The sequence below is a fragment of the Physeter macrocephalus genome, chromosome 9, assembly GCF_002837175.3.
Source record: "Physeter macrocephalus isolate SW-GA chromosome 9, ASM283717v5, whole genome shotgun sequence".
Lineage (NCBI taxonomy): Eukaryota > Metazoa > Chordata > Mammalia > Artiodactyla > Physeteridae > Physeter > Physeter macrocephalus.
The window spans coordinates 23,739,997-23,757,058 of NC_041222.1; the positions used below are offsets into that span (position 1 = coordinate 23,739,997).

At 38.9% G+C, this 17,062-nt stretch overlaps 1 protein-coding gene and 1 non-coding gene across 3 annotated transcripts in view; one reads left to right on the top strand and one right to left on the bottom strand.

The window, feature by feature from the left end:
- Positions 1 to 6,051: 6,051 nt before the first annotated feature.
- On the bottom strand, positions 6,052 to 6,124 carry TRNAR-UCU (transfer RNA arginine (anticodon UCU)). Its single transcript has one exon. It is a non-coding gene; the product is annotated as a tRNA-Arg (tRNA).
- Positions 6,125 to 8,296: 2,172 nt separating this feature from the next.
- The window catches only part of TEX10 (testis expressed 10), a 58,937-nt gene continuing 50,171 nt past the window's right edge, over positions 8,297 to 17,062 (top strand). The window contains exons 1-5 of one of the 2 annotated variants that reach the window (XM_028493755.2): positions 8,297 to 8,464; positions 11,804 to 11,992; positions 13,445 to 13,684; positions 13,973 to 14,157; positions 14,550 to 14,793. In XM_028493755.2, the coding sequence (XP_028349556.1) occupies positions 11,813 to 11,992; positions 13,445 to 13,684; positions 13,973 to 14,157; positions 14,550 to 14,793 (849 nt within the window). In that variant the 5' untranslated portion in view covers positions 8,297 to 8,464; positions 11,804 to 11,812. Of the gene's footprint in view, positions 8,465 to 11,803; positions 11,993 to 13,444; positions 14,158 to 14,549; positions 14,794 to 17,062 lie in introns of both variants that reach the window. The other variant, XM_024126127.2, reaches the window with a different exon arrangement.

Here is a 17,062-nt window from a genome sequence, read left to right on the forward strand (position 1 = left end):
TGGCGCAGTGGTTGAGAGTCCGCCTGCCGATGCAGGGTACACGGGTTCGTTCCCCGGTCCGGGAGGATCCCACATGCCGCGGAGCGGCTAGGCCCGTGAGCCATGGCCGCTGAGCCTGTGCGTCCGGAGCCTGTGCTCCGCAACGGGAGAGGCCACAACAGTGAGAGGACCGCGTACTGCAAAAAAAACCCAACAAACAAACAAAAAAACAATGCTTGATATTAGGGTGTTAAATATTACTTTATTTTACTTTTTGATAGCCATCCTTTCAATCATCTCTTTCTGCTGTTTACACACCCGTCTTTCCCTCTGTTCCTCCCAGGTAACTAATAACATTCTGACGTTATTTTTCATAGCTTTCTCCATGTTTACTTGATCACACAGAAGTACAGACATATATTGATGTTTACATTTTTGGTTTATTTCATAACAATGTGATTAGACTATATATACTTTTTCTTACCTGAAAATACATTGCGAAAAAAACCTTTTCAAATTAACTGGTATAGATGAAACTGAATCTTTTTAATGGCACCGTAAGGGTCAATGTATCACAGTTTATTCAATTATTCCTCTTTTGATTGATATTCATTTTTTTCCCTAGTGTTTTGCTACTCAAATATTGTTGTAATAAATATCTTATAAATATGTACTTTGGACTGATACTTTTATATCTATGGGATTAAATTCTGGGGGGATGGGATTACTAGATTGAAAGAATATGAATTTAAAACATTTTTAAAGATATTTCTAGACTTCTTCCCAAAATGGTTGCAATATTTTATATTTCAAACAAAGTATGAGAAGAAAGCAAAGCATGAGAATACACTTTTCCTTCATCCCTACCAGCAGTAGGTATTATATTGTCTTAGAATTGTTGTGAATTTGATAAATGAGACTTTATATTCCACTGTTATATTAATTTTACCTTTCCCTGACAATCAATAAGATTGAGCTAGCTTGCAAAGTTTATCAATCATTTGGATTTTTGGTGTGTAACTTGTTATTCGTAGCTTTTGCCCTCTTTTTTTTTTCAAATATGTATTTATTTATTTGCTGTATCAGGTCTTAGATGTGGTGCGCGGGCTCTAGAGTACCCAGGCTCATTAGTTGCAGCATGGGCTTAGTTGTCCTGCAGCATGTGGGATCTCAGTTCCCTGACCAGGGATCGAACCAGCATCCCCTGCATTGCAAGACCGATTCTTAACCACTGGACCACCAGGGAAGTCCCTGCCCTCTTTTCAATTGAAGTGTTTTTGTCATTTTCTTGAAAATTTGTCAGAGCTCCTTGTATATTACAGATACTAATAATTTAGCTTTCATATGTATTGCAAATCTTTCTTCTAAGCTACTTTTTGCCTTTTGTCTATGTTTATGGCATCATTTGCTATACCACATTTAATTTTTTTAAATGTTTTGAAATAGGTCTATATTTTTCTCCAATGGCTTCTAAGTTCCCTACATTTTTTTTTAAGTTCCCTACATTTTTAAAGAAATTGCTCCCAATCCCTAAATTCTATGTGTATTGTACAAAATTTTTTCTTATGCTTTTGTTATTTTATTTAATTATTTACAATTTTCATGGAGTTGAAGTGCTGATTACTAAGCTACCTTCCCTCAGCTTCAGACCCACCCCTCTATAATCTGCTTTGTGCCTCTGGATCTAGGACTCTGCAAACCCCATTTCTGCTTTGCCAGCTGGCTCCCTGCTGGGCTCTGTCTGTGGCAAGTAGAAGAGGGAGACTGGAAAGATACAGGAGGAAGAAGAGACTTGCTTATTCCTGTTTGTCCTGCATTCCTGTCAACATCACTGGATCGACTGGTCTTCACCCAGTGGCAACTAGTTTCAGAACAGCATCCCAATTTGTAGTTTTCCCAACACTTGCAGAAGCAGCCACATCGCACCACCTCAGAGACACTGGCCAGTTGGCACCATGCACCTCTCTGCAGGTCTGACCTCCAGCTCAATGCCCATCTCCAACCTTCTAAATTTTAATTATTCCCACTCCTTCCCTCTGTTCCCTCGTCCCCTGGGTTGGTAGCTGCTTCCTGCAGTTGTTTCCTGTGATGTCTCAGATCCTCTTTCTGCCCTCTAATCAAACTCTTGAGTACTTGGTTAACAATTCTTTGTATTAAATTATCTCTATTAAAATAGCTGACATGATTTCTGTTTCCCCCAGACCCTGAATGATACTGCTGAATTTTTCAATCTTTTCCTTTAGATTTTTTGCATGTTATGACATGCTTTTGATATTAGGAATTTCCCAGAGGCCAGTGCCACCTCCCTCCACCACTTTTTACTACTTACCGAAGATCCCTCACATTTCTCAGCTCCGATACAGATAGATACAGTATGAGTTCTGGCCAAAGGGATGTAAACAGAAATGTTATATGCAACTTCCAAGAATTGTCCTTAAACGGAAGGACCATGTCCTTCTCGTTCCCTTCCCTTAACTTGCTGACTGAAATGTGGGTGTGATGGCTGGAGCTAGAACAGCCATCTTGAACCATGAGGTGACCTTGAGACTGGTGAAACAATAGAGAAGTGGCCTGAGCGTTTGAGGACTTGCTGGAGCGGAGCCACCTGATGCCTAGACTGCCTACATCTTGACTTTAATGCCAGGAATTAACATCTCAACTTTAACATGAGAAAGTAAATTGTTGTCTTGTGTTTTACTGTTACGCCCATCAAACTTAATTCTCACAAATACATCTTCTGTAGAGTTTATGTCAGTTTATACTTCCACCAACAACATATGAGAGTGCTACTTCTCAACAGTGTCAACAAGTATGTTGTCAAATTTTGGATTTTGATAATCTTAAAAGTGAGCAAAAAAAATCTTACTTTTAATTTGCATTTCTCTTTTTGTGAATCAGGTTGAATATCTTTTATGTAAGGATGATTTATGTTTCTTCCTCTGTAAACAGGATGGAAATAAATATTTTTCTATCAAGTACTTGATTTTTTTCTTTGTTTCTAGGAATTCTTTGTATATTAGGAAAATTAATACTTTACCTGTGATATGAGTTGCAAAATTTTTTTCCAAATTTGTCTTGTCTTTTGACTTTTCTTTCTCTTTTTTTTGGTGATACAGAAGATTTCTAAAAGTTTTGGGAAAAGCCTGTAATCAAATTTTAAAAACTTTTTCCCTGGCATTTAAGTTTTAAGTTGTAGTAGAAATCAAAAGTCATAAAATAATTCACCCATTTTCTTTTCTGGGACTTTTATGGATTTGTTTTTTAAATTTACGTCTTTGAGTGTAATATGTGAAGTATGAGCCCAACTTTATTTCTTTCCAAATGGCTCCCTATTTGTGCAAACCACTTATGTTTATACCATTGATATGAGATGTTGTCTTTATAATGTACTAAATTCTTATATTTATTCGGTTCTATTTCTAGACTTTGTATTTTGTCCCATTGGTTTGCCTATTCATATGCCAAAACCATATTTGAATCACTGCAGTTTTTAAATATATATCCATATCTAATAAGGTTGGTCCTTATTGCTTTCCTTTTTCAAAAATTTGTTGGCTATCCTTTTGTTTAATTTTTCATATACAAATTTTAATCACTTTGTGTAGGTCTAGAAAAAACCCTGTTGACATATTTATAGAGATCTCATTCAATTTACCAATTAATTTAGGGACAATTGTCATCTATAGGATGTTAAGTATTCTAATCCAATTTCTTATTCAGTCCTAGGAATTTTATCGCTTTTGATTGCTATTGCAAGCGGTGCTTCCTTTTCCATCCTATCGTCTAACTGGTTATTATTTGTGTATGTGAAGTCTATTGATTTCTGAATGTTAATTTTATATTGCCTCACCCTTTTTGAATTCTCTTATTGTTTTTAGTAGCTTTTCAGTTGATTTTTTTAGGCATACAATTATATCTGGAAACGTAGACAATTTTATTTCTTCATTTTCAATTCTTACATCTTGGAATGATTTTGTGATATAACAGTTGTTGTACTCCTAGTTCCTGGCTGGTCTCCCTCCTTCCTGTCTTTTTTACAAGCCTGGGTCAGCAGCCTTCCTCTCCTTTCTGTGTTACTCAATATTCTCTGAATAAATCCCTTTTAATTTAAAGTCAGAACTGGTTCCTTTATCTAAGAAACTTGACTAAAAATTTCATTTTGCACAAATAGGGTCCAATGATACCTCATCAATAAGAATATCTGTTGCCATTTATTGAAGGCTTACAATGTGCCAGGCAGTGTGCCAAGTAATTTGCATATAACCTATCAATCAATTCCTAGAGAATGCACTAATTTTTTTTTCCACATCTTTATTGGAGTATAAATGCTTTACAATATTGTGCTAGTTTCTGCTGTACAACAAAGTGAATCAGTTATATGTATACATATGTCCCCATATCCCCTCCATCTTGAGCCTCCCTTCCATCCTCCCTATCCCATCCCTCTCGGTTTTCACAAAGCATCGAGTTGATTTCCTTGTGCTATGCAGTAGCTTCCCACTAGCCATCCATATTACATTTGGTAGTGTATATATGTCAATGCTACTCTCTCACTTCATCTCAGCTTCCCCTTCCCCCACTGTGCCCTCCAGTCCGTTCTCTAAGTCTGCATCTTTATTCCTGCCCAGCCATTAGGTTCATCAGTACCGCATTTTAAAATTCCATATATATGTGTTAACATATGTTATTTGTTTTTCTCTTTCTGACTTACTTCACTCTGTATGACAGATTCTAGGTCCATCCACATCACTACAAATAACTCAATTTCATTCCTTTTCATGGCTGCATAATATTCCATTGTATATATGTGCCACATCTTCTTTATCATTTCATCTGTCAATGGACATTTAAGTTGCTTCCATGTCCTGGCTATTGTAAATAGTGCTGCAGTGAACATTGTGGTACATGTCTCTTTTTGAATTATGGTTTTCTCAGGGTATATGCCCAGTAGTGGGATTGCTGGGTCATATGGTAGTTCTATTTTTAGTTTTTTAAGGAACATCATACTGTTCTCCATAGAGGCTGTATCAGTTTACATTCCCACCAACAGTGCAGGAGGGTTCCCTTTTCTCTACACTCTTTAGATTAATTGACCATAAGTGCATGGGTTTATATCTGGGCTTTCATCCTGTACCATTGATCTATATTTCTGTTTTTGTACCAGTACCATGCTGTCTTGATTACTATAGCTTTGTAGTATAGTCTGAAGTCAGGGAGACTGATTCCTCCAGCTCCGTTTTTCTTTCTCAAGATTGCTTTAGCTATTTGGGGTCTTTTGTGTTTCCATACATATTATGAAATTTTTTGTTCTAGTTCTGTAAATAATGCCATTGGTAATTTGACAGGGATTGCACTGAACCTGTAGATTGCTTTGGGTAGTACAGTCATTTTCACAATATTGACTCTTCCAGTCCAGGAGCATGGTATATCTCTCCATTTGTTTCTGTTATCTTTGATTTCTTTCATCAGTGTTGTATAGTTTTCTGAGTACAGGTCTTTTTTCTCCTTAGGTAGGTTTATTCCTAGGTATTTTATTCTTTTTGTTGAGATGGTAAATGGGATTGTTTCCTTAATTTCTCTTCCTGATCTTTCTTTGTTAGTATATAGGAAGAATGCAAGAGATTTCTGGAGAATGCACTTTGAACTCTTGTCCCTGGTTATAGTACCAAATTTGAACTCATCTTTTTACCTTTCTTCAAAGAGTCTCTGCTTTCCATGTCAGTAGTAGCTCTGAAATGTAAAAGCCAGTTTAATATGTTTATGCTTTTATTATTTGTCTTGACACTATAAAATCAAGTTTATTAGATTAACAGAGGTTTCAATTTTTTTTTTTTTTTTTTCGCAGTGGTATCCTATTTCCAAAGCAAATATTAAGTGGAAGCCCAGTATAAAGAACGGAGAAGCTGCAAAGTTTAGGTAGATGGTGTGGTAATAAGTTACTTAAGTTAGAATTTTGTGATGCTTCTCAGCATAGACAAAAAAAGAGAGGATGTTCAAATGGTGAAATATGGACATTTCTAGACACAAATCTGTTTTTGTTTTGGCCTCCCCACACAGCTTGTGGAATCTTAGTTCCCTGACCAGGGATCAAACCTGTGCCCCCTGCAGTAGAAGTGCAGAATCCTAACCACTGGACCACCAGGGAATTCCCGGGACATAGATCTTGGTGACTGTTATGGGCTGAATTGTGTCCTTCTGAAAAGATATGTTGAAGTCCTAACCACTAGTACCTCAGAAGGTGACATTATTTGGAAATTGGGTCTTTACAGAGGTAGTCAAGTTAAATTGAGATCATTAGGGTGGGCCCTAAATGACTGGTGTCCTTATAAAAAGAGGAAATTTGGACACAGACACACACAAAAGGCAGACAATGTGAAGACAGAGAGAATGCCATCTACAAGCCAAGGCACATCTAAGGCTACCAGAAGCTTGGAGAGAGGCATGGACCAGATTTTTCCTCAGAGCTCCCAGAAGGAATCAACCCTGCCAACACCTTGATTTCAGACTTCTGGTCTCCAAAACAGAGAGCCAATAAATTTCTTTTGTTTAAGTCACCTAGTTTGTGATACTTTGTTATAGTAGCCCGAGGAAACTGATAGAGAGGTTTAAGTGGCCAACTGGACAGAGTTTTGGAGGTGGAATATCCTACAGATTCTGGAATGAATGTTCACTGTACATGTTTTTCTGGCATGGGTCAAGGACCCTTGATTAGTTATATGCTTGTTATTTATCAAAGGTCTATTCTGGCTCAGCTAAGCAGACAATTCTTGTAATTATTGAGTTCACCCCTTGGAGTTAGAAATCTATTTTTAGGTACATACTTTTCATGATTTAAACCAGAGGTTGTAAACTGGCAACCTGCTTGTATTTCGTTTGGCCCACCCAGTGTTTTAAAACAGGAAAAAGATGTACTTGCTTACCAGTATTTAAAGATCAGATTTCTTGTAAACACTTCTGGATTTCTGATTTTTTTTTGAAATTGAGATATGCATTCCCTCATGGCAACAGTTGGCTATTGCTGAAGACTTGCTTCCTTTAGCCAGGCCACATTTCTGTCAGCTGCATTATCACCAGGCCCAATTCGCCACAGGCAAAGAAGCAAGAGTAGTTGGAGCAGAGCAAAAAAGTAGAGAGTGGTAGGAGGAATACCCAGAGGTTAAGAGGATGTGTCAGAACACGGCACAGTTTGAGGCCATCAAGACTCTGGTTTTTACCCCGAAAGAAATGGGGAGCTATCGGGAGGTTTTGAGAAAAAGATCTGACTTAGATTTTTAAATAATCACACAACTGCCCTGCTAGGATTAGACTGTAGGGGGAAGACACTAGACTGCCACCGCAACAGAGTAGCCCCCGCTCGCCCCCGCAACTAGAGAAAGCCCTCGCGCAGCAACAAAGACCCAACACAGCCAAGTAAATAAATAAATTTATTTAAAAAACAGGCAGATTGTGGTAGTATGGCTGTATTGCCAGGGTGTCTGGGACTGCCTCTTTGCGTCTGATCATAGAATATGCCTGATCTTAGTCCCAGTGCTTGGGTCTCTCCCCACCTCAGACATCAGTGCTCTGAAACCCTACCCAGCAAACTGAGGCTCATTCCTTGTCAGCTTTACTGAGTCTTATAATCTGGTAAACTACAGAAACAAATTTGAATCAAGTTCTAAAATCCATACCTGGGGCTCTTCCATCCATGCCACCTGCCAGTCTTTGACAAGGCTATCTTCCAAACACGCATTCTCTTTGCTTTCTCATCCCCTTTCTAGGCATTTAAATTTCTCTCTGACTTCCCTGGGCCCACCTGATTTCAGTAGCAGGAACCTCAGTGCTGAGAAACTGAAATATTAGGGAAAATCCTCACCTAAGACTTTCTGGCTCCAGCTACTAGGTGTATTTTGCCCTCTGTCGTCAACTAATTCTTAATTGCTCCATCCAGGTTAAGGTTCCCAGGAATTCTAAGGTCCTTGCAGTCCTAAACTTTTCTCTTTCTCAATTCAGTTCAATTTATACTCTTCTTTGAATGTCTCTAGGTCTGAATAACAGTGGTCTAGCGAGGAGAGAAAAGGCATGCTCCCAACTAGCTGTAACCAGGGCGACACTCCCCAGAAACGCATGCCTCCCGGGAAGCTCAAGGCTGGACCCAGATCTAAGCTTTGTCCTTGGACCGGGCGCTCTCCTCTCTTGGCTTCCCGGAGCGCGGGGGGTTTCCGGCGCCGGCCCCCTCCTCCGGGGGCCGGGCCTTTCGCTCCCGCTCCCGCCTCCCCGGCTGCGCGCGGCTGCGGGCCGCGGTCACGTGAGCGCGGCGCGGCGGGGGAGGGGCCCTGGTTTCCGGGCGGCGGAAGGAGACGCGGCCGCGTGAAGACGAGGAGATTTGAAAACACGCTCCGGGGCCGAGAGCCTGAGGCCGGTGGTGCACGCCGTCGCCCCGTGGGCTCCTCCTCAGACGTTCTCTCCACCTGCCTCCGTGTCCCGGTCCCGGCCGGGCCCTCAGGTGAGCTGCCGCCGCCAGTCTGGCCGGGCCCTCTCCCGGGCGCGGGACGGCGAGCGGAACCGCTCGTGGGGCCGTCGCCCCCCGGTCCGCGGCCCAGGCGGGCAGGGGCAGCTGGGGCCAGTCTGCGCCCCTGCAGAGCTGGGCCTCGGTGCCGAGAGGGGCTGTGTGGGTGAGGGGCGCCCCGCAGGCTTTTGAAGCGCCTCAAGTGACTGGGCGGGGCGGGTTCGCGCGGTTTCGGGTCTAGGAGACTTTTAGGCCGGGGTACGTTGATTGGGCCCCGCTTCCCCGACTGTAGTCCTGACCGCCGTCTCCGGAAGGAGCAGGAAAGATAGTTTCTTAAAACCGCGGCGTGTTCACTTCTGGGTTGCGGGACCAAAGTCTGGGGGTGGGGATGCGCAGCTGTCTCCTAATCGGACCTCTCGCCGTCCAGGTGTGGACGGTTAAGCGATCTGTATGAAGCCCCAGTCTGTGGTGTTTGTTTTTTGGGAAGTCTGGTGTCTCCGATTGGCCCCCTAGGTAGAGTTTGGAGGAACTCGTGAGCGTAAAGGGTTGGAGAGGAAATTAGCAAAGGCCGAGTACAGTGTGCTTTCTTGATTCTTTTTTTGGCAGGGGAAAGAAGTTGGAATTCAGGTGAAGGTAATGAGGTGGCAGACAAACTAACTGGGATTCGGTTCGGTCGAAATCCTGATAGGCTAGAATCTCCCTTTTGTTGAAATTAGAAGGCCTGCAGCTGGAGTTTATGAAATTCAGTTTTAAAGCTTTTGAGGCTCACCTGGTCCAGTGATGTGAGAGCTCAGCCTCTGAGACTGGACTTCCTACCTTCTTATTCGATACCAGCTACTATAAAAGTGGCTTAGTCGGACTGTTTGATTTGCTGTACTACGAAAAATCTTTATTTTAAGCGAAAATAACAAGTTGCTGTAGAACTTTTAGTTCCTAGTATAAAAATGTTCCCTGTGTACCCTGAAAATAATCTTACTAGCTTGAAAAGTCATGAAGGGGCGATAAGCCCACTTTTCCTAACGGAAACGGTAGAGTGATTAATAAGCCCACTTTTCCTAACGGAGAACGGTAGAGTGATTAATACAAAGTGGTGGGTAATATGGCATAAGCTTGACAGTAGACTGTATGTTGGACACTGATCAGATAGTTAGTGGCTAAAGATAGCACAGAGAATTGGGGGGTGGCGGGTTAATTCATCGATTTTTCTGAATGTCTTGTTCCATTTATTTTCATCTCTGGTACTAGCTAGTAATAAAATTGTAGGGAATACTCACAAAATGTGCTTGCTTAATTAACAGAGACCAGATGAGTATTAGGGCCTTAGTTTTCACTTACTCATTTTTTAGACTAGAATAACTAGAGGTGTGGGTGGGGTGAAAATTTAGTATTGGGATAAATAAGGCAAGCCATTTTGCCACTTTTTTCCAATCCTCACCTGAGTTCCAGTATATATAACATAAAGTTGGTTTTGCAGAGTTCAGTCTTGTTTATGAATCCCTCTTCAGCTCCTTAATAAGGGACTGACAAACCTTTCTGAGCTATGTCTTTAAAATGGTTTTAGTACCACCTTCTTCACATGGTCTTGTGAAAATTGAAAGCTATTGTGCATCTAATATTATGCTTGGTTTTTACTGGTCCTGAGACTAAGAAAATATACATGTTTGTGCTTATAGCATATCTGTAAGTGTGCCAGGCACAGTTCGGAGTGTTTTACAGATAATGAGCTCATTTGCTCCTCATTCATCCTACCTCATAACAACTGTATGAGGTAAGCATTATTATTATCCCTGTCTTGTAAATAAAAACTGAGGCACGGTGGTTAACTATGGCTAGAAAGTGGGAGAATCTGGATAAGAACCTAGTCACTCTGAGTCTTGAATCTGCTCTTTACCTGTGTAGCCAAACCCTGGATCACAGGGCTCTAATGTAGTAAAACCTTGCAATCATGTGATTTTGGATATAATGTCATAGGTGATTGCCTTCTGGATTCCTAGAATTTGAGCTGTCTGGTCTTGCACCAGCGATTTTATTAATCTTACAATAACGCAAGCCTTCATTTTAGTCAAATTTTTTGGACTCCCATGTGTAGCATTGTAACTTAAAAAAAAATAGCTAGGGGTAGGATAATTATGACAGATCAGGAGTTTTATTTATCCCAGAGATACCTACTGTAGTGGGTGTATAGTGCAAGGCAGAATTCATTATTTTTGTAGTGTGTGGAAAAGGCTTCAAGAAGCGCTGAGCTAGTTCCAGGTATAGGAGGCTCTTTTTAGATAGAGGTTAGTTTGTGGAAAAATAAAGCTGGAGAGGAAGTTAGGAAGGACCGAATATGTCAAGCCAAGGTGTTTTTACTGTAAGCAAGTAAAAGGAGCAGCTGAAAGCTCCTGAGCTTTGGTCAGATCTGTGTTTAGAAAGAGCCCTGTGGTGATTCTCTACCAAATGGACCATGGGGTAGACACTAGAGACAAGACAAGAATTCTGGCGGGGGAACTGTTAACAGTCTTGGGTAGAGATAAAGGACTTAAGAAGGGGCCTGGGAATGGGTAGGAGGCACAGATCAAAGATTTTGTGTGTAATTGGGATGATTTGTATGTAAGTTGGAAAGAATGTGGTGAAGAGAGGGAAGTGCAGGATAACAGGGTTATACCTGAGTTATTTATTATAATAGTGACCTAGCTGGTCTTTGTTCCTTATTCCTCTGGTACACTATATTTCCTTTTATAATGATTTTTCTCCTGCATTTTTGTTTACTGTTTATATCTAGTCTGAACTTTTCCTGGTGTTCACAGTGCTGGTACGTTCATTTTTGCCTATACCAGGCTTATCCCTACTCCTGATCCATACTCTGTTTTTCTTGCTCATGAAATGCTCATTAACTGTCCTTGATGCATATCTGAATCTTACCCATTTTCAAGCACCCAGCTTAGGTTCATGAAACTTTTCCTAACTATTACAGGCTGTATTAAATAATAACATTGGTTTTCAGACTTAGTTTTGCTAGGGTTTCTTGGAGACTTCTGGGCCAGGAGCTTCCCCGCACGTGCAAGGTGTATCTATAGCAACTCTGTGCTGCCTCCCCCTCATCCTATGGGCACAAAAAATTTTTCAGAAGTTTTCTTTGTTTTTTTTATTGAAGTATGTATATTAATTGAAGTATACAAAAGTTTTCTATTTAGTACATTGCCCAACCAAAGGTCCTGTTTAGAACATTGCTTGACAAAAGGTTCCATGGCCAAAAATCTCTTGACTAAACTGATTTTTTTTTTTTTTTTACTTCATAAAGGTAATTTATCTTTGTCTTTATTGATTGTTTTAAAATTAATTCTTTTATCATAGCACTCAAGAATGACTAAAAAAAGAAAACGCCAAGATGATTTTCAAAAAGTAAAACTAAAAGTTGGTAAAAAGAAGCCCAGGTTAGAAAATGCTACTGTTACAAACTTTAAAACGAAGACTATACATCTGCCTGACCAACTCAAAGAGGATGGAACACTTCCAACAAACAACAGAAAACTTAACATTAAGGTAAATCGTAAATATTATTTTGATAAAGTAGGATTTTCCTTGAAATCATCTAGAATGTTATATTTTTGTGAAAAGTTGTTTTAACTCAGGGTTTATTAACGGCTAAAGGTTGGAGTTTATCTGTCACCCAGATCTCATCTTGCCACTGCAGCTTTCCCACTTCCTCCAGAAAGACTTGCTCAGCTAAAGTCAAAGTGATTTCTCCCTTGTATATTTATTTGATGATTTAATATGTCATCTGGAAATAATTTCTGTATTTAACTTTTTGATGCATCAAGTTTTTGATGACCGTTTTTTAGCTGTTTTTGTAGCACATTAAGATAGGATCCTGTCTTATCTATTTTTGAACCCTTATAGTATGTAGTTTATTCCAGATTCATAGTGAATGTGTGAAATTAATTGAAATTTGAGCAGTGGTTTTGCTTAAAAATTTAAGTTTTATTGAAATGTAGTTTACACATAATAAAATTTATCATTTTAGAGTGGACAATTCAGTGGTTTTTAATGTATTTACATTGTTATGCTACTATCACAATAATCTAATTTCAGAACATTTTTGTCACTTCAGAAAGAAACCTTATACCTATTAGAAGTCACTCTCCATTCCTTCCCCCCACTAGACAGACACTGATCTATCTGTAAAGATTTGCTTATTCTAGACAATTCATATAAATAGAATCATACGAAATGTGGTCTGTTATTACTAGTCTTTCACTTAGCATGTTTTTGAGGTTCATCCATGTTGTAGCACGTATCAGAACAGTACTTCATTCCTTTGTATTGTCAAATAGTATTCCACTGCAGGGCTTTGTCATGTTTTTTCACTCATCAGTTGATGGGCATTTGGTTGTTCCCACTTTTTGACTCTTATGAATAATGCTGTTTTGAACATTTGTGAACAAATCTTTGTGAAGATATACATTTTTTTAGTTTTGCTTTTTAATCTCTGAAGGTTAAATAATTTCAAAAGGTATTTGAAGTTATTGTTTCTTTACAGATTATATAAATTATTCCACAAATAAAATTGCCAAGTGTTGTACTCTGAATAAAATACACAGACACCCTGAAAGACCACTTAAAATAGGTAGAATATAGGTATAAATACATATTTGGTGCATAGTAGGTCTTTAAGTGGTGGTAATGATTGCTGTCATTTTAAATGATAGTGTGCCTAATCCTGTGTAGTTTCAAAAAGAAAATTCTGACTGAAAGTTATGTTATGCTTTTATTCAGCTAAAGCTATGCTAAAGATAAAACTTTCTGATCTTAACAAAAGCTTCATTTTTCTAAAAGTAACATTTAGAAATACTTACCAAAGCATTCTCCAACCCCCCACCCCCACTGGAGTGTCAGTTTATTAGCATAGTTTTAGTTAGCATGCTTATTTGAAAATGATATAATGTGTATATATATGTATATACCTAAAGCTTGTGTTTTTACTTTTATTTATAGGATTTGCTGTCACAGATGCATCACTACAATGCTGGGGTTAAACAAAGTGCTCTTCTTGGACTTAAAGACCTTTTGTCTCAATACCCATTTATAATTGATGCACACCTTTCAAACATATTAAGTGAAGTGACTGCTGTGTTTACAGATAAAGATGCTAATGTACGATTAGCAGCAGTTCAACTTCTTCAATTCCTGGCCCCCAAAATACGAGCTGAACAAATTTCTCCATTTTTTCCTTTGGTAAGTGCCCATCTCTCTAGTGCCATGACTCACATTACTGAAGGAATTCAGGAGGACTCTTTAAAAGTTTTGGACATTCTGCTGGAACAGTACCCAGCTCTAATTACTGACCGTAGCAGTATATTGCTTAAGAATTTTGTAGAACTTATTTCTCATCAGCAGCTGTCCAAAGGACTGGTAAGTAGAGACAGATCCCAGTCCTGGATACTTTCTGTAAATCCTAATCGGAGACTCACTTCTCAGCAGTGGAGGCTGAAAGTCTTAGTGAGACTCAGTAAATTCCTTCAGGCCTTGGCAGATGGATCCAGTAGGGTGAGAGAAAGTGAAGGACTTCAGGAACAAAAAGAAAATCCCCATGCCACTAGCAACTCCATTTTTATCAACTGGAAGGAACATGCCAACGACCAGCAACACATCCAGGTTTATGAAAATGGGGGTTCACAGCCAAATGTCAGTTCACAGTTCAGGCTACGGTAAGAAGGATTTCAGTTATGTCCACACTCAGTTTTCCTATATTGAATTATAACTGCTGACCGTTGATGGCTAATGGTGGGAAGACATGCAGTTGTCTTCTGTAGTTTCATATAGTTTCTCATAATTTGATTTTATTTACTGATGGGAGGAGTCATTTCAAAGTATATTAATTTACTCATTGGTAGCAAAGCCTAATGAAAAGTAAAAAATTATAGTCTTTTGGCTTTGTCATCTTAGAATTCTGTTTTTCTTCCTAGTGTTGATCAATGTAATTATCAATTCATGGTGCTTCATTTTGCTGGTACTTTATATTTTAAGGTTTAAGTTAAGCAAGGAATAATATTTTTTAATTAAATTAAAAAATTTTTTTATTCTTACCTTTCCTTGTTAGGTACCTGGTTGGAGGACTAGGCAGTGTGGATGAAGGCCTGTCATCTACTGAAAACCTGAAAGGATTTATTGCAATAATAATTCCATTGCTAATTGAGTGCTGGATTGAAGCTGTGCCTCCACAACTAGCTGCTTCTGTTGGAAATGGTATAGAACGAGAATCTCTGCAGGTTATGCAGCAAGTTCTTAACATTATTTCCCTTCTGTGGAAACTCTCTAAACAACATGATGAGACCCATAAATTGGTGAGAACTAATAGGTTCTTTATTTTCTGAGTAATGCCTTTTATCATGACAAATTAGAAATCAGCATATTACTACTAATTGGTTATGCATTTTCCAAAAAATTCCCAGGGTTTAACTGTAAACTTATTTCTTACATTTGCTCAAAACTACAAATTAAAACAGTTTTGCGAGTTTACTATCTGTATGTTTAAATTTTTAAGCGAAATGCATAACAGTGTGCTTGATTTCATTTGTTTTTATTAGCTCTAATTCACAATAGTGTTACAATGTATTGTTTATGGCAGATTGATTATGTAGGAACATTATAGTTTCTGGAGACCCCTTATAGGATTTAAAAAGTGGCTTATTAAGTAGTCTCTTCCAGTTTGTGCCATGTTACCAAGTTTATGGCAAGAAATGGACCAAACTGAAGATCTCATAATCAACCCAGAGAAGTTTTTAAACTACTACATTTTAGGGAAGAAGCTACACACAGATTTGCTTAGTGTATGCTTTTTTTGTTTTTTCTTGATAAAGGATGTAAGGTCAGAAAACATTTCTTAAAGTTACCTTTACTGCAGGTAAGCTGTAGTTGTAGGTATGGTGTGAGTGAAGTTAACCTAAGTAATTCCAAGTCATAGGACAGTTTCTTGCTAGAAAGCTGATAGCAAAGATATATTTCTTGATGAGTAAATTTACCTCCTATTTGGGGAGAATTGAGTGTTGGTGGCTTTTTAAAAGTGTTATGTTGTAGTGAATATAATATATAGTGCATGGAGCAAGTAAGGAAGAACAAACTCTAAGATTAATTGGTGCTGGATTAATGTGGTTAATCTTAAAAAGGGTAGCTGCAGGACAATACTAAAACTTGAAGCATCTGTTTTACAGAAGAATTTCTGCAAGGACTTGACAAGGCAGGTGTGAATCCTTGAAGTTGCCTACATACGTCCAAAACTGGCAAGGCAGTTTTTTAGTTTTATTTAGCTCTTTTTATTTCATTCAAGCTCACGAGTTAGTAAGACACATAAAATAAGACTGGGGTTAATTGTAATAGTATTTCATAATCTTGAAAAGCGTTACAGAATTGTACTAAGGTGTGTGTTTCTTTTAATAGCTTACTGTATCGCTGTTAACCCATTACCCATCATTCTGTAGGGATGGATGTTTTATGAATTGCTTTCTCAAATAGGATGGCATTTTGTTGATTACAATTTTGAGCCTGTTTTATGATTTATTGCATAAATTGGCAAGAAAGTGATCATGGTTAGGGGTATTGTATATGATTTTATGGAAGTGAAGCTTGTTCTCCTTCATGGCAATGAATCTGTGATTGTAGGCTAGTCACAGTAATAATGCATGCAGCTTCTTAGAAAATATATATATTATTTGGAGTCTTGAATGCCTGTATTTTCATCTGAAAGGCTAAGATAAGAAGTAAAAGTAATGATATTCAGTGTGATCTTAAGTACTAGGCTTTCTTTCATTTTCGGAAAGCTGAAAAATAAAATTGCAGGCATTTTGGTGTTTGTTTTTTCATGGGCACTGGTTAGTGTTTGTTATTGCTTTAGTAATAGTATTTGTAATTAGAATGGTAGGACTAAATGCAAATTCATTAATTGTGCTAGTTTTGGATCATCTACTGTCATTCAGATGATACTGACAAAGGATCTAAATGCTGCCTTAATTTTATGGATATTTAAAGTAGCTATATTCAGAGCTATTCTGTGGCACTATAACATGACTGTATTTATTAGCAGTCCATTAACATAGGATTCTAAGTTCAGAAGACTGGTTTGCCTAGACTGTTGAAGGTTATATAGAATACTGAATTGGGATACTGTATAAAATTGAAGTAAACCGAGGTGGTTAATTCAAATAGGAATAGTATTTTTTTTTTTTTTTTTTTTTTGTGGTATGCGGGCCTTCCTCTGCTGCGGCCTCTCCCGTTGCGGAGCGCAGGCTCAGCGGCCATGGCTCACGGGCCCAGCCGCTCCGCGGCACGTGGGATCCTCCCAGACCGGGGCGCGAACCCGGTTCCCCTGCATCGGCAGGCGGACGCGCAACCACTGCGCCACCAGGGAAGCCCCAGGAATAGTATTTAAAAGCATCCACTGGTAGAATTCGCCAATTTACCTTGGCAAATTTGTTATTTTCGAACTCTAATAACTAGATAAGGTAAGATCTGTTATCTTAGAGACAAAGTATAAGTATGTATGTTAGTTATATCAGGTGACATTAAAATGCACGTTAGTTTTTTTGTTTTGTTTTGTTTTTTTGCGGTACGCGGGCC